Here is a 27,896-nt window from a genome sequence, read left to right on the forward strand (position 1 = left end):
AAGGATGATTACAAACAATATGAAAGATGAGACAAGGACTGTAGGGGTTGCAGGAGTTAGGAAAGGCTTTGGGAGAAGAAAACATTTTAACATTAATGTGCTAACTATTGGTCTATTAAGGGTTGCATAAGATTTTGATTTAAAAAACAAACAGGTGTGAAGAAAATCCCCAACCGGAAGACACGAAGACACGGCTGGGCAGACTCACTGAGATGAGAAAGCTCAGGTGAATTTTGAGTTCGGCTGGAATCCCAGGCGAGCAGAAGGAAGATGGAGCTGAGCAGATATATTGGGACCCTGTGGTGCAAGGCCTTGAACCACAGGCTGAGTGTTGGAAATACAGCCTCTCATCAGTGAGGAGCAGTGGAAGATGTCTGGGTGCCAGAGTGATATCCTGAGAAGTCCTGTTGATGAGAGATTAATCTGGTAATCATGTAACAGATGGGAAGAGAGTGAGCGAAGAGAGACACACGGACAGCCGTGAAGCACCTGTCCCAGTAGCTTCAATAGAAATGATCCAGCAAAGATTTCAGGAGGGCAGCCAGACACAGGGATGCGTGTGAGGTATGGGGGGCGGGGAATATGCATATGGACATAATGTTATCAGATAATAGACTGTGTGCGTAAGGTCTCATTGTTTATCTTTCTAAATTAATCTAAGCCTGGTCCAAAACACCCGTCCCTCATTTATTTTCCAACACTGGTGAGACTCCCACCATCGATCTACTTGAGAGGCCCCTGCCCCTCTGTGGGGTACATCAGCAGCAGGGCACCTCATTCTCTGCCCCTCGTGGTAACTGCTACTGTTGCTACTTCACTGGCCATCGCAGTCACGGGCGAGGCTCTGTGGCTGCTGGAGGTGCCCCTTAGACCTGCCATCCTCACACTCGAGAATAGAAAGTCATTCCAGATTACTTGATCCCCCCACTTTTCTTTTAAAAAACAATTTTTGCCTGATTTTTTTTCCTTTTAAATAAAAGGGAGGGAGACAGAGAGATAGATTCCTTCATGGCCTGTCTGGGATTCACCCAGCAAGCCCCCTACCGGCAATGCTCTGCTCATCTATGGTTGCTGCTTGACAACTGTGCTATTTTTAGCACCTGATGCAGTGGCTCTAGGGAGCCATCCTTAGCCCAGGGCCAACTTGTTCGAACCATTTGAGCCATGGCTGTGAGAGGGCAAGAAAGAGAGAGAGAAGGGGAGTTGGAGGGGTGGAGAAGCAGATGGTCACTTCTGTGTGCTCTCACTGGGAATCAAACCCAGAACATCCACACACCAGGCAGACAATATACCAATGAGTCAACTGGCCAGGACCAATTGCCCCATCTCTCAATGCAAAGTGTTACCTTCCATCTCACCCCTTCTTGGATAGTTTAATTATACCCTTGGCTCTTGACTTTCTTCTGGGAGGCAAAAGAGCCCAGAAGTCAGGCAAGCAAATGCCTGGCCCCAGGCCTTCCCTGAGAGAAGGGTAGAGCAGGGCAGCAATGTACGAATGTGTATACTTTTCATTGCATAACAGCACTGGCCGTAGGAGAGTATGGCCTGCCCCCCAGCCTGTTCTTGCCAAGCTGGGAAAACAGAAAAGAGGAAAAGAGATCCTTTAAAAAATTTTGCATAAGGAAGCCTTAAGGGAGGTCCCTGTTGAAGAAAAGAAAATATTTTCATTAAGGAGAGGGCATAGGTAATTCTTTAGTAGAAAGCAATGATGAAAACCAGCAAAAGAAACCACACCAATTTCAGCCAATTACTCTGTTATGTGTACTTTTTTTTTTTTTTTTTTTGTATTTTTCTGAAGCTGGAAACGGGGAGAGACAGTCAGACAGACTCCCGCATGCGCCCTACTGGGATCCACCCAGCACGCTCACCAGGGGCGACGCTCTGCCCACCAGGGGGCAATGCTCTGCCCCTCCAGGGTGTCGCTCTGCAGCGACCAGAACCACTCTAGCGCCTGGGGCAGAGGCCAAGGAGCCATCCCCAGCGCCTGGGCCATCTTTGCTCCAATGGAGCCTTGGCTGCGGGAGGGGAAGAGAGAGACAGAGAGGAAGGGGGGGTGTGGAGAAGCAAATGGGCGCTTCTCCTATGTGCCCTGGCCGGGAATCGAACCCGGGTCCCCCGCACGCCAGGCCAATGCTCTACTGCTGAGCCAACCAGCCAGGGCCTGTGTACAGTTTTTTTAAAACTAGATTTTCATTACTGGGTTATTTCATTTCCATTTAAGGTTCAAAGCAGGTGCTACGGTAATGCTACCCAATACCCAAGAAACTCATGAGACCATCTCCACAGATTGTTTTTAACCTCCATTCCTGACATATTCCTTTACCATATTATTATCAAGAGCCTTCTGGGATCAAAGGATGATGGTAGGAAATGTGGCTAAAACAGTGAGCTGGGTCAGCGTGGCTCCTGACTTCGCTGAGTTTATACACAGAGGGCAGAGAGGCCCGTGGACAAGAGTGATGAGAACGCATAGGGAGCCCCCGAGTTAAGCAAGACCGTGGAGGAGAAGTGAGTTCATGGCGGCAGCAAGACCCAGGAGGAAGAGGAATAGGGCTCTCTTCTGCTGATGGTGGACTCTGCTTTGGACCCAAGGGGAAATCCTTTTCTGTTGCAGCAGGAGGCATGGCAGGAAGGATGCGTGGGTGTGTATATTTATTATCTATTTGCTGTGTAATAAATTTCCCCAAATGTAGCTGCTTAAAAACAATGCACTTGTTATTTCTGTGGATCGGGAGACCAGGCATATCTTAGCTGGGTCCCTGGGCTCAGAACTGCTTGCTCAACCGTTGCAGCCAAGATAAGTGTCGGGGCTGCAGTTACTCCCACACTCTGCTGGGCAGGGATCTGCTTCCTCGCGCACTCGCCAGGCTGGCAGGGCTCTGGGTTTTGTGAGCTGTTGGGCTGAGGACCTCAGTTCCTCACTAGCATTGCCCAGTAGCCCACCGTCCGTTCCTGGCCGTGGCAGAGCGAGCCTGAGGGAAAGCAAGAGAGGACAAGCAAGATAAAAGTCCTGGTCTGTGTGGCCTGATCTCAGAAGTGATACCCTGTCACTTCTGTTGGACTCTGTTCATTAGAAGAGAGTCACTTGGTTCAGCCCATGCTTAAAGGGGGCAGAGTTGCACAGGAGTATGAGTACCAGGAAGTGGGGATCAATAGGAGGCATCTTAAAAGGCTGCCTACCACGGTGTGGTTAGATTGGGAGCTGGTAGCCGGGAGCAGAAGGCTGTGGAGAGAGTCCCAGTTTGCTGGAGAAGGCTTGAAATAATCATTGCATATCACAGGAGAGAGAATTAACTATGGAGACTTAAAAGAATTGCTAAGCAGTTTAGAGCAAACAGGTACAGACCTTGAATGTAAGAGGCACAATCTACGTAGCATGTGTGGATTTCCCCAGCAGCTCAGGGGAAGGTGAGAAAAAGGCAGACAGGTGGGTTCACAAAGTTTTTTTGTGGTTATTCAGACAAGTGCCGCTGAAGGGCTGTAGATCAAGAGCAGTGGACTGAGGATGGGTAAGTGTGGGCTATGGGAGGTAAACTGGAGAGGGAGGCAAGGGAAGACTGGGGTGATAGGTAAGTAGAAAGGAGGAATCACAGGTCTGGAAATATCAAAGAGGTCATTGAATAAGAGAATTCGAAATGTAAGAGATCATGGTCCAAGAGTAACATGATGGAATTAAAAAAAAATTCCAGGTGGTACCACGGATGTGGTGGAAAGTCCCGTAGTGTGGGTGGCTAAAGCAATGTGAAGATAAAAGCCACTAAATATCGGAAATTCAAAGGCTGCAGTGTTGGATGGGTCACCCACACAAATGCTGAGGTGGCCCAGAATGACAAGTGGGCGTGGAGGGGAGGTAAAGCTGTGGTCTGGGTGCCCACACTGCTGAGGAGTGAAGGGCAGTAACAAGATGTCTAAAGACCGCAGGTGGGACCACTGTTGGCAATATGGCAGGCTAGCTAGCCTGAAGACACTTCCATCACCGCACACCTGCAACTCAGAGAGTCCAAAATAGATTTATCTTTTTAAACGTTTAGCTGAAACCACCCCATCCCCACAAATGAGAAATCCCTCAGGGCCAAAACTAGAAGGAGTTCCCCAGTGTGATAAACAGGTGAAGTTCTCTAGTCTTCTAGTCAACAGAGGATGAGATGATCTGGTTTCCCTCGATTGATTATGGCACCAGCCCTCTAGACATCTCTAATTGGTCTGGAAAGTAGGGGTGGAAGGTTGGTGATCACATTAATGAGCAATTTTTCTCCTTATTTGTCTGACCATCAAGTCCCCTATAAATGATCATGGTTTGTTTCTCAATTAGACATAAAGACGACAAGGCAGCTTCCCAGGCACTGGCTCCAGACTCTTGGGTTTTGATGCCAAGAGTTAAAAAAAGCTGACTCTTAGCCCTGGCTGGTTGGCTCAGTGGTGGAGTGTCGGCCTGGCGTGTGGGGGTCCCGGGTTCGATTCCCAGCCAGGGCACACAGGAGAGGCGCCCATCTGCTTCTCCACCCCTCCCCCTCTCCTTCCTCTCTGTCTCTGTCTTCCCCTCCCGCAGCTGAGGCTCCATTGGAGCAAAGATGGCCCGGGCGCTGGGGATGGCTCGGTGGCCTCTGCCCCAGGCACTAGAGTGGCTCTGGTCGCAGCAGAGCGACGCCCTGGAGGGGCAGAGCATCGCCCCCTGGTGGGCAGAGCGTCGCCCCCTGGTGGGCATGCCGAGTGGATCCCGGTCGGGCGCATGTGGGAGTCTGTCTGACTGTCTCCCCATTTCCAGCTTCAGGAAAAAAAAAAAAGCTGACTCTTAATAACAGGGAGAAATTTTTAAAAATCTGTCATTAAAGAAACATAAGGAAACTTACCAGTTTTCTCTAAGGCTGTGAATGGAAAAAAGACTTCCCCAAAGACTTTCCATCTTTATGGAGGCTGGGCCTAGAATTTATGCTACTTGTTTAGGTCTTTAAATGACAAGCCAAGCAAATAACTTCAAGTGATTCTGGACCGGAGTACATGGGCAACTCCTTTCCGAAAGTGGAGCCTCAGCTCTAGTTTCATGCTGTTCCCACATGCGCAACTGAACATGAGTTCACAAATCAAAATTACAAAATACGCTAGGAAACAAATCTCACGGAAAGGGAATCAGAAGAAAACTAGGTTCCAAGTAATTAGATACAGACAATGTATCCCAGCAGGAGAGGAGGCAGGTAATTTGATTCAGTGCATCTGGAACACAGCCTGGTGGTTAAGGTTTTTAAAACCTTAAAAACTTTTATTTTATTTTATTTTATTTAGCGATTTGATTCCTGGAACTTTTTACTAAAGAACAATCAGGTTTGGATATATAATGATAATCATTATTGTGTTATTTATAATAATTAAAAAAAACTTGGAAACAACCTTCATATTCTAGAATAGGGCCATGAGTAAGTAAATAGTAGAAATTGTAAATATTATTCATATTTGTAAACACTTGTAATGACATGGGAATGTGCTTACAATGTAATAATACTAAGAGATCAGAGCAAGACCAAAATCGGCTTGTTACATGTGGCATTGTCCAGTTCTCTAGATTACTAAGCTGAACAAAAATATTTTATTCTGCTTAAATAGGTATTTGATGAATTCAGCAGTGGAAGAAAGGGCATGGGAAAATTGATGGCCTCGTCAGGATTCTGTTGAAGGATTCGGCTGTATTGAAAGAGGAAAGTCTACAAGGAATTGAAGTATAAATATATATAAATATTAATTTGCTCAGCTAGACTTAAACATTAAACTCTGATGCAGTTAAAACATGCAGTCTACATTCACATACTCGAATTGGCAACACCATACTGAATCTTTCTATTTTGGATATGAACACTTCTCACAGGATTTAGGAGTTAGTGAGTTTCTGTTCCTGTCTTTGAACATAATTATATGTCAACTATTTATGCCATAGGAGCCAGAATATGGGCCACTTAGGTACCAGTGATTTCACCATGACTCACAGTAGCAATAAAGAGCATTCCTCCACAATCTTTCCATCTCTCTGAATTGAGAAGATTGAGTATTTTTTACTAAACAGAGATTTGGTTAATGAAAGCACTTGTCATACCACACGGAGATGGATTACAGAGATGCATGCTAACAGCTATCCTCAGATTGTCATCTGCAAAGAACTATCTACAAAGAAAACACAAATCCTTTCTCATTTTTGAAGTTGGTAGAACTTTGGTTTCTACCAAACAAGATTTATCCTAAAGTTGCCAAGTGACACAGTGATATGTTTGTGCTTTACTCAATCACAAAAGTAGGGCGAGAACTGTAGAATACGAATACCATAGAATTGAGCAATAACAGCTGTCAGTCACCTCTGTCTTGATTGGAAGGCAGTGTGTCATAATGGCAAGAGTGGGGACTGAAGTAGATAGTAATAAGTTCAAATCTGGCCATGCAACTTAGTTCATTCTTTCCGCAAGTATTTATTGAATTTGAACCTTAATGCATTTCAAACATCCTAATGCTATGGATACAGATTTTTAAAAGACATGATTCTTGATCTTAAGGATTTTATAATGTGGATTGAATGAAGCCATATATGTGAAGAGGCTGGGAGGTAGTAGGGGGTCAGTGATGATTAGTTTCCTTTCCCTTCAGGCTAATACTTCTCACTGGAGGTGGTAATGAGTCAGGGCAGCTTGGTATAGCAAAGCAGTGGGAAGTCCTGGTGTAGGAGGCACTCAGACCTAATAGGCAGGCAGGGAGACAGCAGCTTCAGGGAGATGAGAAGATAAAGGAACCTCAGCTGCCCTGTCTGTAAATTCATTCCTTTATCAGAGTTTTACTAAGAATATTCTGGGTGCCAGGCAGAGAAGGCGTAGTGATGAATAGACACAGTCCCTGCCTTCTAGACCCCTCAGAATTCTGGACACCTGCTCCAAAGGTTACTCTATGTCCCTCTCTGGATATAATGTCTGATACCTATTATGGTGGTCCAGGTATTTTTCAATCAATCAATCAATGATTGTTTTTGCATCCAACATCTGCTAAGAACATATGCTTCCAGACTAAGCTTCAAAGCTTTTGAGTGGGGAACTTGAAAAATTGAACCATCAGTTCTGGAAAAATTACAGTATTAGGCAGGTAATCAAGAAAGGGATTTGGCTTTGGCCCTGACCGGTTGGCTCAGTGGTAGAGCGTCGGCCTGGCGTGCAGAGGTCCCAAGTTCGATTCCCGGCCAGGGCACAAAGGAGAAGCGCCCATCTGCTTCTCCACCCTCCCCCTCTCCTTCCTCTCTGTCTCTCTCTTCCCCTCCTGCAACGAGGCTCCATTGGAGCAAAGATGGCCCGGGCGCTGGGGATGGCTCCTTGGCCTCTGCCCCAGGCGCTAGAGTGGCTCTGGTCGCGACAGAGCGTCACCCAGGAGGGGCAGAGCATCGCCCCCTGGTGGGCGTGCCGGGTGGATCCTGGTCGGGCGCATGCGGGAGTCTGTCTGACTGTCTCTCCCCGTTTCCAGCTTCAGAAAAATACAAAAAAAAAAAAAAAAAAAGAAAGAAAAAAGAAAGAAAGAAAGGGATTTGGCCTTAAGAGCCAATTGTTAGATTTGGGGGTCCAGATGGATCAGTTCTTGGGACCCACGCAGTAATGAGCAGTTGGGACAGAAAATTGGGGACCCAGATAGGAACAGACATCAATGGAAAAGTGACTTGATGTTTGATCTCAGAGTGTTGGACATCTGAATCCCTCCATTGCACACCCAGAAAGGATTGGCCCCAGCTACTACTTCAAAGGAAGACCACGTGGTCTCGGTTCTAGAGGAAAAAGGGTAAAGGTGGAACAGGCCATGTCTGACTTAAGTAGGGCATCACCTTATCTCTAGTCGTGGCACCAGAAGAGGCCGGCTTTACTGGATAGCCTTCCCTGGAGATGCTCAGGCACGGTTTCGTCCAGCCCGGAAGACCTCAGGGGGTTCAAATGATATATAGGGTTTGATGGAGTTATTCAACAAACCTTGGTCACTTTCTGCTACATGATGTAAGAAATGAGCCGATGTATATTATCTGTCAGCATAGTGACCTCTTCACTAACAAAACCTGGCCCAGGGACTGTCAGACTCTGGATCACCATATCTGTCATTGCTCTCACAGGGAGGGAGAGTATAGGGTTTGAGGGACTGCCTGAGTCGAGGGCAGAAGCTTCCTTCTTGGGGATCAGAGTAATAGGCAGGTCACACAAAGTAGGACTGCAGCAGCAGGGGAGAGCAGGGCGTCTATCTGGGAGCCATGGAGAAGGAGATGCTGGCAATTCTCTTCTGCACATCCAGAGCCTGCTTTGTCTTTACCAGATGATGGAAGCCCCACCACTCTAGGCTTGCTCATCACAACTCAAGGGGGAGAAACGTATGAGTATTTAATCAGCAACTGTGGTGTGGTAGTTGGGTAGGACCGGGATTCGGCACTAAGCCTGCACACTGAGGGGAACTAGTAGAAACATCTTAACCGACTGCAGGGACTGAGAGTGGAGCTCAGCTGGGCGGGAACCACATCTGCGCCAACATGCAGGTGGAGGCCCGTGAAAAAAAATCTGGGCGGGGGAGGATGCTGGGAACCCCGCCAAGCAGGGTCAGGACGCAGATCTGTCTATTGGGGCAGGATTCCAGCCACCAGAAACGGGTTGGAAGGCAACTTGACATCTCAGGGTAAGATTGACTTAATGTAGGCAAAAATCTCTGTTCCAAGTGGGAACAGATAGCAGATAGGACAAGGACAACCCATCAGAAACTGGGAACCAGGTTCACTGTTGACCCAGGGCGTAAGGAGTGGGGAATTGGATCAGAACCAGAGTTGTTAGAGCCTCTTACTACTCAGGGTACAACATGGGCACTGCAGCTCCGGGAGCAATACAGGAGGCTGGTGGTGTAATCATGGGAGTACTGGGTTCTGAAAGAGACTACCCAGGATTGGAAGGCAAGCCCAGCGAAGGCAGGGATCTCCCCTGGTTATCAGTGGGCTAGACACCTGACAGGTGCTCAACAAATGCGAGTGAATGAACTCCAGTGACTGTGTCCCAGCACCCTTCATAATGACGTGGAAGAACGAGCCTTCTTAGCTGATTTATTTCAAATGTTAATTGGGCCAGATAATTAATGTCCTAAATGTTGGGAGGGGGTAGTGGGTGAGCTCACAAACAAGGGATTTTAACCTGGGGATGCTATTGCTTCATTGAAACAGATTCTTTTTTCTTTAAAACAAAATATAAACACATTATCTTGTGCTTGGATGAGACACAGGCCTTCTGCATCATATTGAATGCAAAAGGTTTTATTTTGGATACTTTTAAGGGCAAATAGTACCAGTTGGCCACAGAGCTCAAAGGAACCGTGGTGTATCTGATTGTAAGTTGACCTGACAAGGGTCCATCGTGCTGCATTAGCTGAAACCTTCCTTCAGACGTTCTGAAAGTTTGCACGTCTTCAATGATGTTCTAGCACCATGTGTTACAATAATGAAGATTGACCAAGTCAGCATATTAGATTTTTGTTGTTGTCAAGTCATTTTTTTTCCCCATGGGAATTAGGTAGCAGTTTCAGCTAATTAAGTGCTCCTGGTTTGTGAAATCCACAACATCTGCCTGAAGACAGATAATCATCTCTTAACCGTGGTGGCAAGATATGATAATTATTCTAAATTTTAAATCGAATTTCTTAGCTGCAAGTATAGAAAAAGAGATAGTTGTAAAGAAGACTCAATCCTGTTCTAGAGCATGAGTTTTTACTTATTTTTCTAAGAAACCACACTTTATTTTTTTGACAATGAGTATGATACAAACATTAAAGAAACATTTTTAGACTATATGCCCAATCATATAGGTAAGTCTATAAATTACTTCTGTCCACGGTATATATTAGATGAATTAATCTTATTTAAAGTTTTATACTAAGAAAATAAAATCCGATATTATTCTTAACGCATCTCTCAGTAATATGAAATTGTTTATGGTTGTGATCTACAATGAAATAATGAAACCCAAAGCCTGTTAATAACTCATTCAAGATTAAGTTAAAAGAGTACATCTGCAGTCTTTACAAAAAGCTGGGCTACGTTTTCATGGAGATATTCAACAAACTGATGAAAAAAACTCAAGGCAAGAAAGTTGTTTTGAAATTAAGAACCACGATTCTTTCATCCATCCCATTGGAACTCTACTTGAAGCATTTTTTTTTAGATAAAAGATTACTCCAATACTCAGCACAAATTCTAAATATTACTGGCAGTGAAAGATCTTCTATATCCTTTTATACTTAATATCATTGATCTTATAAGTGTAGATAGAATTACAGGATCCTAGTTTAGAAGGGTTCTGTCATTGACAAATGTGGAGAAATTTTCCTAGCTATAAACTGGTACTTAGTAACTCCCTATGTTGGCAATAGAAATATATGTATCATCTTTGGCTGGTTGGCTCAGTAGTAGAGCATCAGCCCAATGTGTGGATGTCCTGGGTTCAATTCCCAGTCAGGACACACAAAAAAGCGATCACCTGCTTGTCCACCCCTCACCCTTACCCTTCTCTCTCTTTTCCTCTCTCTCACTTCTCCTCCCACAGCCATGGCTCATTTGGTTTGAGTGCATTGGGCCCAGGTGCTGAGGATGGCTCTGTGGAACCTTAGCATCAGGCACTAAAAATAGCTCAGTTGTGAGCATAGTCCCAGATGGGCAGAGCATCGGCCCCAGATGGAGGTTGCTGAGTGGATCCTGATTGGGGTGCATGCAAGATTCTGTCTCTCCATCTTCCCTCCTCTCACTTGGAAAAGAAGAAAATGAAATACATGCTAAAGTTATATAATATGAGAGAAATAGATCTCATTGTCTCAGTCCTTCAGTAGTCTTCTAATTTTTAAAAAGATATTCTTATTTTAAAAATGCAACCTGTTTTCCCCAAACTTTATGGGAATCCTATGTGTGAAACTGTTAAAAGTAAAGCTGCTTTGACGAAAAGAGCTGAACTTTCTCAATGGGGGTCAAGTCATCTCTAAGACACCACTGAAGAATATCATAGGATCTTACAGAGTAGAGTTTGAAAACCAGTAATTTACACTAGATGTCCCAAATGTCAGTCCTCAGAATAAGACTTTTCTGTAATCAACACAAAGAAGAAGGAAAGGATAAAGATAAATGTAAGAATTAACGAAAGAGAAGACAAATATATGAGGGTCAACAAAGGCAAAGTGGGTTCTCTGATGAGACAAATGGAAATGACACATCTGGAAATATCTGCGAAAGAGAGAGAAAATAAGCAACAATAAACAATATTATAAATGTAAAAGAAACAGACCTATAGAGATTATGGGGATTTCAAGATAGCAAGAGTATATTATAAACAATTTGATTCCAATAACCTTGAGAACAAATTAAATGTACATGTTCTAAAAAAATTTAACTTACCCCAACTGGCTCAGAAGAAATAGAAATTCACAAAGTCTTATAAATATTAACTAGCTTGAATCCATGATCAAAATGTTTCACCAGACCCAAAAGATTTTACTTGTTGAGTTCAACTCGGCATTCAAGAAACAGGTCCTTCTAATTATATTAGTTTGCTAGGGCTGCTATAACACAAAACTAGACTGGATAACTTAAATAAGCGAAATTTATTTTCTCACATTTTTGGAAGCTAGAAGTCCAGGAGCAAGGGTGTTGGCAGGTTTGGTTTCTTCCATGACCTCTCGCCTTGTCTTGCAGACGGATGGCTGCCTTCTATTTGTGTCCTCACACGGTCTTTCCTCTATGCATGGGCGTCTATTTGTGTGTTCAAATTTCCTCTTTTCATAACACCAAATTGGATTAGGGTATATCCGGGATCCACCTGGCACGCCCACCAGGGGGCGACGCTCTGCCCACCAGGGGGTGTCGCTCTGTCACGACCAGAGCCACTCCAGCGCCTGGGGCAGAGGCCAAGGAGCCATCCCCAGCACCCGGGCCATCTTTGCTCCAATGGAGCCTCACTGCGGGAGGGGAAGAGAGAGACAGAGAGGAAGGAGAGGGGAAGGGGTGGAGAAGCAGATGGGCGCCTCTCCTGGGTGCCCTGGCCAGAATCGAACCTGGGACTTCCGCACACCAGGCCGACGCTCTACCACTGAGCCAATCGGCCAGGGCCACTTAATTAGTTCTTTAAAGGTCCAATCTTCAAATACAGTCACATACTGATGCACTGGGGTTTTGACTTTCAACGTCTGAAACACAATTCAGCCCATAACACTAATCTTACACAAACCATTTTATATTATAGGTAATGATAAAATATACTCCAGCTCATTCTAAAGCCAGAAGGGAAAATGACAGTAAATGTAGATGAAAAATTTCTAGGCAGAATGTTTATAGCCTAACCCAATAATGTATTTAAAAAAATAATAATAATTATACCCAGGTTGAGTTTAGTATAAAATATTATAGTGATTAATACTCTGTGCTCAGCAATTAAAATCAACAGTAAGAGTTTAAAAATGGTTAGTCCGCCAGTACTTTGTGATTAAAGAAAATATACCTATGGAAAATATATTTAATTTACATTAGAACTGAAATTTTGGGTGGTCTTACATTCATAAAAACCTATAGGTTTTTTGGCCCTGGCCGGTTGGCTCAGCGGTAGAGCGTCGGCCTGGCGTACGGGGGACCCGGGTTCGATTCCTGGCCAGGGCACATAGGAGAGGCGCCCATTTGCTTCTCCCTCCTCCCCCCCTCCTTCCTCTCTGTCTCTCTCTTCCCCTCCTGCAGCTGAGGCTCCATTGGAGCAAAGATGGCCCGGGCGCTGAGGATGGCTCCTTGGCCTCTGCCCCAGGCGCTAGAGTGGCTCTGGTCGTGGCAGAGCGACGCCCCGGAGGGGCAGAGCATCGCCCCCTGGTGGGCAGAGCGTAGCCCCTGGTGGGTGTGCCGGGCGGATCCCAGTCGGGCGCATGCGGGAGTCTGTCTGACTGTCTCTCCCCGTTTCCAGCTTCAGAAAAATACCAAAAAAAACCAAAACAAAACAAAAAAAACCTATAGGTTTTTAATAAACTAATTTTTACATAGGGACAATACTTTAAATGTGTTGCAGATGCTGTTGAGGAGCTCACAACCATGAAGCTAAAATATCCACATTCATAGAAACATCACAGTTTTCACACAAGTCCTTCCGGTTAAATTGTTCAGAGGCAAATGCCAGTCTCTGACTTTAAATGTACTTTTAGAACAAATGTCTACCAGCATGTAGCTGCTTACATCTGTTATTTTAAGACACTAATTAAGAAAAACATAGTATTTCACCTCCCCATGTTATTTATGCGCCTTTATATGAAATCGGTGTTAGAAAGCTAATTACAGTATTCTGGGTGGCACAGTCAATAGGCAGTTGTGATCACGAGTGGGTGCTATTGAAGAAGAGAAAGGAAAGAAACTCCACCAAGCAAAGACCATTCGGTAAACTTTTTAGGCTTAAATATCACTCCAGGAGTTTAACGTTCCAATGGGATTTTTATTTATTTATTTAATAACAGGAACAAGCTGTCTCCTCTGTTGTAGCTGAAGATCTAAGAAAGAAAAGGCCTTGTGTCTTTTTTTAGCTGAGGTTACTGTGGCAAAGAAATTCAGTTCACAAGAACTGTCTATTATGGTGTCTTCGTGCGGGTGGATTAGTTTGCTCTGTTGTGTGGCCTTCTCCATCCCCGATCCAGATGGCCATCTTGCCATGTGCTTGTTGCTGGGTGGACTGGCTGAGACCATGGACGGAATGGAACAAATCCACACCCACTGGCAGGAAAAACTCTACATTTCTATCCCACGGACAGCGGGCCAGTATAATTATATTTGAATACAAAGGACAGCATCTCTTCCAATAATATCGTGTAAGTTTTGGAGGCAGTATTTTTTGAAATGTTAACAGATTTCTTTTCTCATAATTCTTTGCTCTGTGTGGTGTCTCCTTTAGCCCAGGCAGCTGGGGCCTGCTGCACTCACTTCTGTAGGCCAGGGCAACGGAGCAGAATGCAGAGAACAGTGACGCCAACTCTTGGCTGTTGAGTTTCATAAGCCTAGGCCTGGCTTAAGATAAAAGACTGCAAAGAATTACTTGAGGAGAATCCTGGAGGCAGACAGACCCAGACACATTTAGGACACTCTGGAGTGACCCTGCATCAAACACGTTGAGAAAGAAAAAGAAACATCTGCATGGTATTCTAGGCCAGCTGCCGGAGTGTGTCATCAAGTGCCCGGCCGAGCAGAGGACACGCTAGTGAGACCAGGGGCGTGAGTTATGTGAGAGCACGGAATGTTTCCAGGTACCCAACCCAGAGCAGCCTGAATGTGGCATTGAGGAGGCTGCAAGTTCAGGAAGGAGGTAGGACACAGCAGTGACCTCCGTGGGCCTCTCACCTAAGACCGGTGAAGGTCAAGTGGGATTAAGGACTTCTCAGAGGTCTTGGGTATAGACGGATGATAGTGCTGCCTCCCCACTCAGGCAGGAGGAGTCCCTACTCTAGTTACTCCCTCCCACAGGGCAGGGAATGTGCTTCCCAGAGCCTAACCCCTCTCCTAGGCCATGCCTTGGGCACCTGGGGTCCAGATAGCCGTCAGCCCATTTCTAAAGCCCACCTGGGCTGGTTCCCCAGACCCATCTTCAGGGTGTGGGCAGACTGAACTGCTGGTGTCTGTACCCCCAGACCACAGCATCACCTAGGGGTGGCTGTTTGTTGGGTGTGTTGACAGGCAGTACGCATGGGGATAAGAGTGTGACAGCCAGCTGTCACAGTGAGGGGCAGACCTGGGATGGGCAGAGAAGGATGGGCCTCGGGCCAGAACTGGCTCTCAGCCTGGCCACGTTCCAGGTCATTATGAAGGTACATTTGCCAAGGTTGGAGGATAGAATGTTTTTCAGCTAACAGTTTCTTAGCTTGATTTTCTAACATCTCAGTAGTTGGGCATATGGGGTGTGGACTTCCATCAGCAACTTGGATTTGTCTTTTCTCCTGTTTTCTCTCCGTGACTTCTCCGAGCCGCGGCCAGTGCGCTGTAGAGTCCCCGCCCCTCGGGCGCACTGAGCCTGCATCCGTCCTCAGTGAGTGCTGATGGAATGAATTCATAAACCAAGTGTGTGTTTCTGACTGCCGCGCATCTGAAAAGCCATTCCAGGTAAACTACTTGTGTTTAGAACCAATGAAACTATTCTGGTGGAATCTGGAAACAATTCTCAAGCGTTGGCATACATCGAATGCCACTAGTTGTCTCCTAAACGAAGACAGGGGGTGGCTGCTGCCTCCGAGGAAGTGAGATAGGAAAAGCCCTCGACTTGATTTTGGTCCAGGGGGTAAGTCCTGGCATTGGCCTCAGCACCGGCCTTGGTACGACCGAGTTGGCCAAGCTCTGCATCCTCTACAGCTTGCCATCAACTGGTGTGGAGCCAGCAGCCTGTGCTTCTGGGCAGGCTGACCTTGGCTCCCGCTCCTGTGCCTGGAGACGGTGCTGGAGCCATGACAGAGGACTTGGCGCGGCTCTGCCCTCATTAACCAGGCTGTGGGTGGGGTGGGCGGGGTGGGCGGGGCCGTGGGCGTGTCTGCCATGGTTGGGGCTCTCTTCTCCCAATCAGCTCATTCATTTAGCAGAGCTTCTTTGCAAACACATATCAGCTGAGGATAGACATTCTGAAATGAAGGCTATTACATAATGATTTTATGAATAACATACAGCTTTCTAAAGTCAGTCTTTTCCTGTTACCTTTTCAAACTGGGTTTTAGAAGCAAGCCCATTTTAGAGTCTTGTAGTAAGAACAAATTTAGAACCCGTTACAAGGTGTGACGCATTTGATGCAAAATATAGATGGGCAAGGAAGGATGTTACTCATTAGTAGGTACAATTAGGCGATAGTCACTAAAATATGTATGAACTAAGGTAACTATGTCAAACGACACACTAAAGGTTAATGAGGTAAAGGCGGGAGCGTAGGTGGCACCCTTCTGATATTCTAGCTTTATTCGGCCTGAAACTAAGTGGAGGGGTTTGTGCCACATTTGCTGGGTGGAGGGTTTCATGCCACATTTACTTGGCTTTGGGGGGAGTTTTTTTTGTGTGTGTTGTTTTTTTTTTTATCTGTTGAGCACAGCAGACAAGGCCCGGGACATCTCCAGGGTCATGAGCATTCTATGTTGCTGACTCGGTTTAGAGCTTAATTATTTAAATGTTTCCAGACTCAAATGACTGATGAGCTAACATATTTTTAATTCAGACTTTCACGGAGCACGCTGTAAGACGTGCCCAGAGCAAACACTGTAGAATGCCTTGGTAAACTGGTGCCAACTGCAAGTTCCATGCCGGGGAGTTTATTTTGATGTTCACATTTGAAATTGTAAATAGAAAATTTTATCCACCTTTTAAGGGAACAATACCCTACCTTAATTCTAGTTCCCAGGAAAGGCTTCCAGAAAGGGGACTAGAGTTTGTTTTGTTGTTGTTTTTTTGAGGAGAGAAAGAATGCTGTTAGAATAAAGAAAAAGACTGTTGCCATCATGTTCTACTTAATTTAGCCTGTTAAAGATAAACACAGTGGTGAATCACTGCAGGCTGATGTTACTATTTTAATGTTAATTCTGCAACCTTTTCCTCTTCCCTTCCTGTCTTTGAGTAGGTGGGATATAGGTAGACTCAATTAGAGAAGAGTTTGTTCCTGTCAGACTCTTTTTAAGTTTTCCCCATGGTTCAAACTATTTCTTATGTAAGCAATAGTTACTTTTAAAACAGTACTTTACTAAGAACATACTGTATTTGAGAATTATGCAGTCTGCAGAGACTATATAAAGTTAACACAGTTTACTAATCAGCAAACTTAAGTAATTTAAACTTCACTATCTCAGATGAAGTACAGATATTTTACAGCGCCGTGCAAATGGTAATTGAATCTTGATTATTGGTCCTGCAAAATTGACCATGGGAAATATGTACTTTCCCTGTCGCCAGCAGAACACATCTGGATCTCACTCTGTTCCTTGTCGCCTCGCAGTCTTGATACCCTGTCTTTTTAGCATATGTTCCATTTTCTAAGCTGAGGGTGGTTAACTCAGCTGGTCGTCCTTTTTCATAAGGTTTCCCTCTCGGTGGTTATATCCTGTTATAGAGGCTCCCATCTACCTGGGCTTCACTAGCAAAGGGACAGTCTTATTTGTGTTTGTATCAGAGCATCAGTAATAAATATTTACAGCAAATGTTTCTGAATGGATAATGTAGTCTTTTTCAGCAACTGAATGGTTTTTGCTATGGAAATACCAAATCTCTCTGTTAGACTCACGGCATCCAACGACGAGGACCCGCTGCGAGTCCTGTGACCTCCCTCGGCTGGCCCACTCCCTTTCTGTCTCTGTCTTGTGTTCCGAGCCACCAGGTCCCATTGCTGGCAGAGCTGCCCCCACTCCTGCCTCCTTCCTGCCTTTGCTTTGCTCCCGGTGCCCAGAGCAAGGCCACATCACTCTGCTGTGCTCTCCGGCTCTTTCTTTCTTCCCCTCGCCCTCAGTTTGACCCTGTGTTCCCACGTTCTGTAACGTGGAAGAGCTCGTTCATTTTTATCTTAAGAAAACCCATTGTAGGGGAGGAACAGGGATGACTACCAGGGAGACAGTTACCCACCCTAGCCTCCAAGAAATGAAAGAAATGCATTTCTGAGCTGAGCTGATTGCTTTCCCTCCTTTGGGGCATCCTGGGAGGTCAAGGTTCCTCAGTGGCTTTGCTTACTCGCCTTAAACAGCTGACACATAACACCGGCTTCCAAGAAAGTAGTGAAGTCTTCATGCATCTTCATTAAATGGTTAAATATGACTTCTTTTACTCAGGGCGAATATCATCCTCTACCTGTACATCTTCCTAAAGATAAAGTAAAGTCCGCACTCCCTACAATCCACACACCCATGTGGGTATACGAGGTCAGAACAAGATATATATATATTGCAGATGTCATCTGTGCAGACTTCTGACTCCTGCGTTTCTGTTCTGCTGTCTGTGTTTCTTGTTGGGGAGCCAGTGATACAGGGTTTGGGAGGTTTGATTCTCCCTCATATAACACACAGTTGTAGCTGTGCCCTTGCTGAAAGGTTTTTAAACTCAATCCAGCATTGGACTAAACTCTTTTGGTGATAGCCTCAGGGACATCCTGGATCCAGCTTTCTGAATGCCATATGGAGTTAGACTCTTAGAATTCCTCCAAGCTCATTCTTCATCATTCGTTTACCCCTTTCTCTGCTAAGTACCCTTTTGTTACCTGAGTAGATTCCACTATTGGTGCCCCTTTAGATATTCCTCCCACCACCTACCATATTTTCAACCTATTAACCAACCTCAGGTATTACCAGGGGGGCAGCAGTCTGAACGGTTCCCAAGGAGAGAGAACTTTCACTAAGATAACTTGCCTATGACATGGAGCTTGTGAAGACAATGATAAGGTAGAGGCTGAATCATGGCTCCAGCATCCTAATCTCCAGAACTTGTGAATATGTTGCTTTACATGGGAAAGGGAGACTGTATAGATGCAATTAATTTAAGGATCTTGAGTTGAGGACATTGTCCTGGATTATTCTTTTGAGCTCAACGTAATCACAATGGCCCTTGTAAGAGAGAGGCAAGAAGGTCTGAAGAAGGAAAGGCAGTACAACAGCAGAAATAGAACTGGGAGTGATGTGGCCATGAGCCAAGGAATGCCAGCCGCTGCTAGAAGTTGGATGAGACAAGGAATAGATTCTCCCCTGGAGCCTCCAGAAGGAATTCAGCTTGCTGCTACCTTGACTCTAGCTGCTTAAGACTCATTTTCAACTTCTGACCTCCAGAACAATAAAAATAAATTTAGGTTTGTATAAGCCACTAAATTTTGGTAATTTATTGCAGTTGCAACAAGAAGCTAATACAGGTGAAAAGACAATGGGAAACACGAATTGAAAACAGAGCTGGGAACCCGGTGGAGAAAGCAGTCCAAGGACTGCTAATTCCTTCCGTGGGAACAACCACAAAGGCTCCCGTCTTGGCACATTTCCCCGCTCTGGGTTGGAGCCTGGTTAAACCCTGATTGTTCTCCAGCGCTTTTCCTTGTCTTGACCCTCACATCAAAGACAAATATTCCACCCCCCGCCCACCACCCCCACGTGGCTCCCAGGACCTTTCCTACAGTTGTCTTGGAGGAATCACTTGACCTTACATGCCCTCAAAACTGTGGCTAGATGTTTGCAGGGGTCCTGACAAGTCCTCCTAGAACCATTTAGGTGGCTGGTGTTATTGCTCACTGTTACAGGTGCCGAGTTTAGTGGTGGTTCAGTGATGTGACTAGTCAGCACATGAGAATCCTCCTAGTAATTAATAGGTAGGATCTTTTCCCTCACTTCCTCAGAACAAGGGTCTTAGTGGGACGAGCCTGAGAACTGAGTTCCCAGTTAAATAAGCCGGGCATGTGTTGATTACCTTCTTTGTACTCAGCATGTTGCTCTAGGGGTCCTGGGTTAATGTGAAAAACTCAGGTAGCCTCCAGTTCTTCCTTCAGTGTGTGCCTGGCTGAGGCGTTAACAGCAGAGAGGTGAAGCAGAATCACCTCCAGTTTATCTGAGGGCTAAGGGAGTATCGCACTTACCCATCGTTTACTAAGAGATGGCCAAGTGTACCTGCGTAAGGGGAAACAAAATTTTCTTTGGGCTATTTAAGGAGATCAGGGGCAGACATTGATGAATGAGTGAGAAACTAACCAGAACTTTATAAGCATGATGGAATTCTCCAATTGATGAAATGTGAAATGGCTGAAATTGAGAATGGGCCTTGTCTGGCCCCAATGTTTGTTTATTTGTCTCTGCATCATCTATGTGGTCGTGTATCATTCTAAATAGGACTGCTGAGCACCTGGTAGTGTTCTCAGAGTTATGAAGACTGATTAGCTTCCTGTTTTCATAGACTGTAGATTGTAGCAGAGGTAATCAATTTATGATTGGTAAGGCGTTTTCCATGTTAAAAAACATCTTGTTACTAAAGAAATGTTTATCCCCTTAAATTGAAGTTATGTAGAACCAGGATACCTTGTTTGATGACACCCAGCAAGGCAGCCCACAGAAGAACTGTTTCCGGTTGCCAGCCTGTGGGAACAGCTCATTAAAGCCTAGCCTAAACTTTCTCCCTTCCCATGCTGTTCAGATGGCTAAAACATCGACCCTTTCTTTATAAAACCACGAGTCTGGAAAGGATTTGAGAGGGTGTTAGTTCATTCTGTTGACTTGGGCACAGATGCTCAGGAGGCAGGCAGGTCGTGTATACGTGTACAACTCAATATAAGACAATAAGGAATGGTGGCGACTTTGGCAAACGAGAGTAGATGCTTTGACTAAAGATTTCAAGGTCTGGCCTGACCAAATGATTATGTTAGTGGACTAGATTTGCCTAGACTGCCTCTTGGCAGCGCTTGATTGCTCATCTTAGAAAACAGCAATCTGACCCCTTCCTAAAAACCTGCTAAACACAGTCATCTTTGTGAGTTTGGGTGACAGGCTTCTCTCGGTCAAGCCAGCATGCACCAGCCAGCCATTTGCTGGTTGAGGGAAACTCGCTATCTGGTTGGGGTGGCACCCATCATTCTTTCAGCTAAGTGACGGCCTGCAGAGAGAATTTGTCTGGGCCGCATATTCCCAAGTCAAATTCTGTGAGCCTGTTTTTCCCTTTGTTTGCTGGTTTTGTAGCACTAGACTCATCCACAAGCAGCTATAACTGCCCTTTAAGCAACAGGCCACCGTTTTGGCTGAAGGTTGGATTCAAGAGCTCCCTTTTGCTAGTTGTTCAGTATCACCTCAGACAGATGCTGTCCTCTGTGTTCTGGTGACCTGCTCGCATTGCTGCTGACTCAATAATTTTTTTGAGCATTGGCCATAATAACACATATATAAAGTTGCTGAAAACTCTTCTTTTTAATCCTTCTAGTGGTAAATGGGTTGATTTGGATAATGGTAAGCATATATCATTCTGCTTTGATTTATAGATTTATAATTGAGCTTCCCTTCAGAAATCATTTTTAGATGCTGCATCTTGTCTTCGAACACCCATGATTGCTAATGAGAAGTCCACGTTGGTCTAAATGGCATGTGTCTTTCTTTTCTAAGACTTCTTCAAGTTATTTTCCACGTCCACCTATTCTTGCCTCATATTCACCTTTTTCGATTTCGTATTTTTCTTTTAGTGTTTCATACACATCTTATTTCATTCTTGGTGGTGAGGATTTACCCTCCCACTGCCCATCAAGGCTTTATAACTCCATGGCTTCTGGAATTAGGTCAAAGGCCTCTTGTAGTTCCCAGTTTCCTTCACTGAGTTGGGGAGCCCCATTCAAGTTGACCCCCAGCCAGGTTTGACTCCTCTTGTCTTGACTGGGGCTCGTTTAAACCCATCACCACATAGTAGCTGTGCCCCCCGGTCTCCAGCCACCACCACAGGGCACCTTGAGCAGAGCAAGCCTCAGTGGAAGCCCCAGTCCGTGCTCAGTCAGATGCTCACAGGTTTTTTGTCTCCTTTCCAATTCACAGAAGTGGTCATATAGCTTCTCAAGTCTAGCTGTGACTTTCCCATTTAATATTTTATCTGTTGTTATAAGTATTTGGTGTCCAAGCACAGACTCACCAAACCACCTTGACCGAAAGTCCAAACATGTCAGAAGACTGTGTCTGACGGCTCCCGCCGCTCAAGGTCTGGACGCCATGCAGAGCTCTGCGTGTGCCGAAATGTTTCATGGCCTCTGCATTAAGATGTTGAGTCTGTGTGAATAGAAGGCACAATCTAAGGACTGTATACAAGGAAAGAGAATCAAACTTTAAAAAGAAATTCAAGAGACCTTCTCCTCCCGCTTGGCACCAGGAGAGAAATCTCAAAACAGTTAAGAATAATTGAAAACAGAGACATGTCAAGCAACTATTGTTCTAAAATCCAAATAATAGAACATTAGTTATATGTGTAACTTTTTGTTGTTGTTCAGTTTTTCCTGGAAATACTTTTGGTTGCAAAACTTTCTCCTGTGAACTTTTTCATTTTTAATAGTTTAGGGATTTGGGTAAGTGCTTAAGAGAGCTGTAAATTTAGGCACTTTGCTCATGTAAACTCTCTGTATCTGATAGCTGTTCTCACAAAAGCAGTGGCCAAATCTTGTCAGAACAGATTTCCAGTAGAATCTGTTCCCAAAGGAACTGGGAGTGAGCTTGATGACTTCCTGATTGCTAGTCAATATTCTGGCACTTGATTTCTTTGTATGAATCAGAAAGGGATACAGTCTGCTGGGCCGATCTGGGCAGTGGTGGGACTCAAATAATTCAACAACCAGTTCTCTGCCCTGATGACCATTTAAAGCAGTGGTCCCCAACCTTTTTTGGGCCACGGACCGGTTTAATGTCAGAAAATATTTTCACGGACCGGTCTTTAGGGTGGGACAAATAAATGTATCACGTGACCGAGACAAGCGTCAAGAGTGAGTCTTAGACGGATGTAACAGAGGGAATCTGGTCATTTTTTAAAAATAAAACATCGTTCAGACTTAAATATAAATAAAACGGAAATAATGTAAGTTATTTATTCTTTCTCTGCGGTACCAAATGGCCCATGGACTGGTACCGGTCCACGGCCCGGGGGTTGGGGACCACTGATTTAAAGTATAAAAAGCACTATACCAACAGGTAGTTTATTATCTCATGCACGTAATACTTAAATAAGAACAATAAAAGAGGTACACAAAACTAGATTATGTTATAAGAAAGAGTTTTAAAAGATTAATGAAAAAATATGAAATACCTGACAAAAACAATGAGACTGTTTAGATGTTTCCGTATTGCTTCCTGATCGGCATCCTCACTTGCATTTTTTTTTTTTTTTTTTTTTACCTATGAACAGAATGAACATTACAACATGCACTTACAATACGCTGTTGCACAGATGAACGTTATAAAGAGGAAGGAATGTAAATTTGTGATTTCCACATTGGGTGGCTGCCCAGGCACCCACCTTAGAGAGAATCCTGATTACAGATGCCACTTTAACAACCGGTTCACTGAACTGAACAAAAAAATTAGGTATCGGTTCTATCGAACCGATGCGAACCAGCTAATCCCACCACTGGATCTGGGTGTCCAGATCTGCTGTGCCATGCAATACAATTATGTAGGCAATTCATTCTCTTAATTTCTTCATTCTAAGGAGCAGTCTCACTTTGTAGAGAAGAAGCCCGTTAGTCCCCTGAAGGCCAAACCATTAAATGTTTAGCCTATGATCTGGAGCTGCGGCACCTCTTGGCAGAGTGTTTCTGCCTCTTGTTCGCTGCGGCATCCATTTGAACTTGGTCCACCTGGGCTCAGATTTTCATCAGAAAGGTAGAGCGTGCTTGCCGCCAGCCTTCCACTCTTCCCAGTGTCTCCACAGGGAAGACATTCTCTTCTCCTTTGAAATTTAAAGGGGGGGGGGGGCGGTGATGCCGATAAAGTATTTTTAGATATAGATGTGCTAATGACCGGGGTTATCAGCAGATGCTCAGTGATACACTTGAACGCGGGGCTGGACGCCCCTGCTAGTCTTGCCCTTGAGTCTGACCTCAGCTGGAGACGGAGTCACAAACACCATACACCGAACCTCAGATAAACCATCCTTAGAAGACCAGGCGGGGTCTGGTCTTCTAAGGATGGTTGCAGCCTTCCTTCTGTCGGTGGAACAGCACTGAGGCTATTCCGGATGCAGGTTCTCCAAACCACCATTGGCCTCAAACACATTAGTACGATTCTCAGACAGCTGAGGAATATGCATATGAGAGAGGCAATAAACATGGCAGCTTGCCTCATATTTAAAATGTGATGCCGGACATTAAGCGTATGGATGCTGCTCCAATGCCCCACAGCTTCTCTGGGACAGCGAGAAAGGGCCTGGTGAACACTTCCTCTCAGGCATTCCCTGAAGACAGCAGGTTAACTGGTGGGTCTGAATTGAATCAAGGCGGGGAGTGGGTTCTCCCCGGAGCTTGAGGAGAACGCCCCCCTCACTGGGGCTTTTCGCTGCTCCGTTGCCTTCCTCGGGCGCCAGGCAGAGACAGCGGTGGTGCTGGGGGCGGAGGCAGGGAGACAGAAAGCAGATGCATCCTTGGCACTGTATGCAGGATGTTTTTAAACATCCTGATCCCTAATAGACACTCAACATTAGTTTCATTATTTTTAGACCTCTCTCTGTGTTGCCCACCCCTTGTCCATGTCTTACAGCATTGGTAGGTAGAGAGGTTCGGCACTTGGCAGGTGAGAGAGGGAGTTGGTTTCTGAATGAGGATGGGCGATCCTGTGGCAAACCACCAGAAAGAATTCTTTCCCACCCTCTTAAATTGCAAAATTGTGCTGAAGGGCGATAGTCCATCATCTGAAACCCTTGAGGTCTGGTATGTTTCTGAACTCAGCATTTTTGCACTTTAAGACGGTAATATAATGTGTATATTATATATTAGATATCATCTGCAGCAGGATCGGAACAGATTCCCATAACTGATAATATCAACATTTCATTAGCAAAACATAATTATTCATTCTGCATGAGATAAGAGCAAAGAGTTTAAATAACCTCATATCACTTCATCTCAGGTTGCGACACAGATGCATTTTAGAGCCAAACTTAAAAAGACAAAAAAAGATTTTAGAATTTTCTGGATTTTAAAATTGCGTATGAGATTGTGGATCTTATATAAATCACATCCCGAGTTAAAGTGTTCAAGGGTCTGTCCTTGGAATCCAATCAGTGTTTAGGAGAAAAATTGTTTTTCAAATGACCAGCAAAACAAACATTTGGAACACAATTCATTTGTAATTTGGGGACTGACTATATTAATAAAATGAACCCAGGACAACATTTTGAACTGTATACATAACTAACAGTAATAGATTCATATTAGTCAAGATGCACTTCCTATCGACTCCTTTCCAAAATCTCAGGCTTCATGATGTATTTCTCTCTCTTTTATATTTTGTATTTCCCTAACTCCTTCCTTAAAAAAAAAAAAAAAAGCCAGTTTGCCCTAGATTTTCTACTGATGACACTCTGGGTCACTGGCAGCTGTAATCAGGGCAAGTAGATGAGGTGTGGGAGCCACAGTGATTTTAATCTTACGGGATCCAAGCATTCTTCGAAACATATGAAGAATTTTTTTTGAAATTAATAGAGTAATATAGCCTTAAAATTGTGTGACAGAATTAAAATAGTGGTAATAAAAATCTCAGGGCATAATCACTGAGAAATTTAAGTTTTCTGCACGAGTACTGCTATCATAAATGAAGTAGTTTGCTTACAAAATAAAAGAACCCCATATCTGTAACAGGCAAACCCAAAGTTACATTAAAACCCAAAATATGTAGAAGCTATTGAAATGGAAGACTAGATTATAGATAATTTGCAAGTGATGTGTCATTAGAAGTCCCAATGGCATAAGGAAATGCTAAATAAATGCATTGCTTTTCAAATTCAACAACCCTGATGGAAAAGAACACTGAGAACTGTTCTTAAAAACTTAGCAAACTGAACAACCTGTAGAATCTTACCATCTTGTGGGTTAACTGTGTCATAGGTTAAATGAGGCCATTGTAAAATATTTTTGACGATATCTGAGAAAATGCAGAAAGTACAGTTATGCTGTGCTCACATTCTAGTATCATAAAAGCCACAGGGCCTTGACATCTGATTTCTTCTGCACTCTGCCCATCCCTGTCCCTTGGTATTGTAGGCAGTTTTGGGTGTGTGGGAGGGTCTTCTTTTCATAGCCAAATTAAAGGAAGGAAGTGAAATGGGTTTTCCTGTATTAGTGAATGCATTTCTCTTGCTCTTCAGATTTCTATGACTAAGATGGCCACAGATTGTAACATACTAGAGACATACTTGTAACATACTTGACATCTTTTGACCATTATGTCTTGTATCATTAGTGACATTTAGTGAAAGCCCTTTGAATGTCTCTGTTAGGCTAGGTGGGCAGAAATACTGACTAGAAATAGAAACACTAGTTCTGATGAAAGCATAAAGCAAAATAGAGTGACGGGATTCAACTTCGCAACATATACTAAGAGCAGAAAGGTTGAAGATAGCTTTTATTTTAAAATGTTTTCTCTGCCGATCCTTGCTCATCCCCAACAACAGTAACAACAAGTACAAAGAAAACTTTAATATTTTCAATAAAAAAGTTGCCCAGTTATTCGGCGATACCCGTGATAAAAGCTGGACCACATTTAGACCAGCCCCAGAGAAAGGACAATGGATCGTATTTTTTAAGCTCCTTTTTTACCTTTTAATTAACTCTGCCTCTTCCTGCTCATGTTTGCTCTGGCATCTTTGGGAACAGCACTGGGTTCTGCTTAGCATGTGCACTTCTTTTCTGAAATGTGCAATACACTCCACATTGCAGTGATTTTCTTTTTTCTCCTTAGCTTAGAACAGAGGTGAAAACCCCAGTGGATTCAAGTATCCACTTGATAGGCTCAGTCTCTCTTAATCAGCCTGTAATGGAGCTAATGGCTGTTTGTCATCCTCGGAGATATAAATTTCCTGGCGGTGTCTCCTGCAGACAGTGCATGAAGTACGCTCTGTGTGCCAGCAAGGACTGATAATCAGCAGAAGGGCAGGGTGCTTCGTTAGCCAGGAGAAGAGCCCGGCTTCCCGGCTGCCTGGCTACAGAACTCGCCTCGCCACTCCTGAGACATGGACAACGCCGGTAGGTAAAGCAGGCATGAATTCTTCCCACCCTCCTGGCTCGTTTGCTGTCTGCATCCTTCCTGCAGAATGTTTGTCTATGTGTGTTGGTCTTGTTCTGCACTTAAGTGTTCAGGACCGGGGAGACATGTCATGTGTTAACCCGGCTGCATTGTCCACAAGGTAATCGGTGTTCGCTTTGAAGTTGAGGAATTGGGGACGCAGATTATCATTCCCAGTCACCTCTTTGAAGACTACCCTGTTCTTTTCTCTAGGCTGCGGAATGTGTGCCGTTTGATCCTTTTGTGCTCAGAGCAGTGGGTGAAAATGCGTGTACTATAGTTGATGAAACAACTTACGAAGGGGTGGCAAAAGATAGATGGAGTTAATGAACTGAGGGAAACGTTTTGTTCAATGTTACAGCATGCACTGAGGGGTAGCAGATGCATTCTTGTGTCTGAAGCTTCGTCTTCATGTTAGGACAAAAGGGAGAGATGTCTCAATAGCCTCTGCTATTTTAATTTCAGGGTATAGACCTTAGTGGCCAATCAGGTCCCTTTTAAAAATGTATTTGTTTTTAGTATCTTTACTTAACAGCTAGATGAACATGACTGTGGTGGTATTCTAATGCCAATTAAATGATTAGCATAAAATTAGTTCTCATGTAGAACTTTTTCTTTTTTCTTTGCTGTATTAAACTTTTAGAAGATGTGCACAATGGGGTTGCTCTCCATCTTGGTGTGAGGGACACTAAATGCAGAATTCTCCCAAACGAGTTATGGGTTCTCTGTCTCCTGAAACTCATTAGTTCAGATGCCCAGCTGGTAGCAGTTTGCTGGAGAGATGCCCTGCAGCCAGGAGACAGGGTCAGCTCTGCAAAGAGGATGCATCATTTACAACACATTCCACACAATAAGCCCACCAGTTTCCAGGAACACATATTTCTTTGTGAAATGTGGCTATTTCAACCCTTGGTTCAGGTAGCATAGGCAAGCAGAAATTTTGAAGGCAAAGTGTTTTGAGTTCTTTTGTGAAAGAAGTTACCAGGAACCAAACCCTGTGACTAATATAATTTTGTCTTTGACATCAAAGACATTGAAATGAATTGGAACAGTACAATATTAGGGGTAAAAATGTCAGGGTTGTGATAGAAACAAAACTAATATACAGGGTGTGTGTGTGTATGAAGGAGGAGGAGGCTGGATTGATGTATAAGCAT

General features: G+C 44.4%; 1 protein-coding gene across 4 annotated transcripts in view; it reads left to right on the plus strand.

Moving 5' to 3' along the window:
* PHACTR2 (phosphatase and actin regulator 2) overlaps positions 1-27,896 on the plus strand; it is a 247,584-nt gene that overhangs the window by 47,204 nt on the left and 172,484 nt on the right. The window contains exon 1 of one of the 4 annotated variants that reach the window (XM_066248273.1): positions 26,485-26,699. The exons of the other annotated variants lie outside the window; for them this stretch is intronic. Coding sequence (XP_066104370.1) covers positions 26,687-26,699 — 13 coding nt within the window. The 5' untranslated portion in view covers positions 26,485-26,686. Of the gene's footprint in view, positions 1-26,484; positions 26,700-27,896 lie in introns of those variants that run through there. 4 annotated transcript variants of the gene reach the window in all.

Source organism: Saccopteryx bilineata, chromosome 12 (genome assembly GCF_036850765.1).
Source record: "Saccopteryx bilineata isolate mSacBil1 chromosome 12, mSacBil1_pri_phased_curated, whole genome shotgun sequence".
Lineage (NCBI taxonomy): Eukaryota > Metazoa > Chordata > Mammalia > Chiroptera > Emballonuridae > Saccopteryx > Saccopteryx bilineata.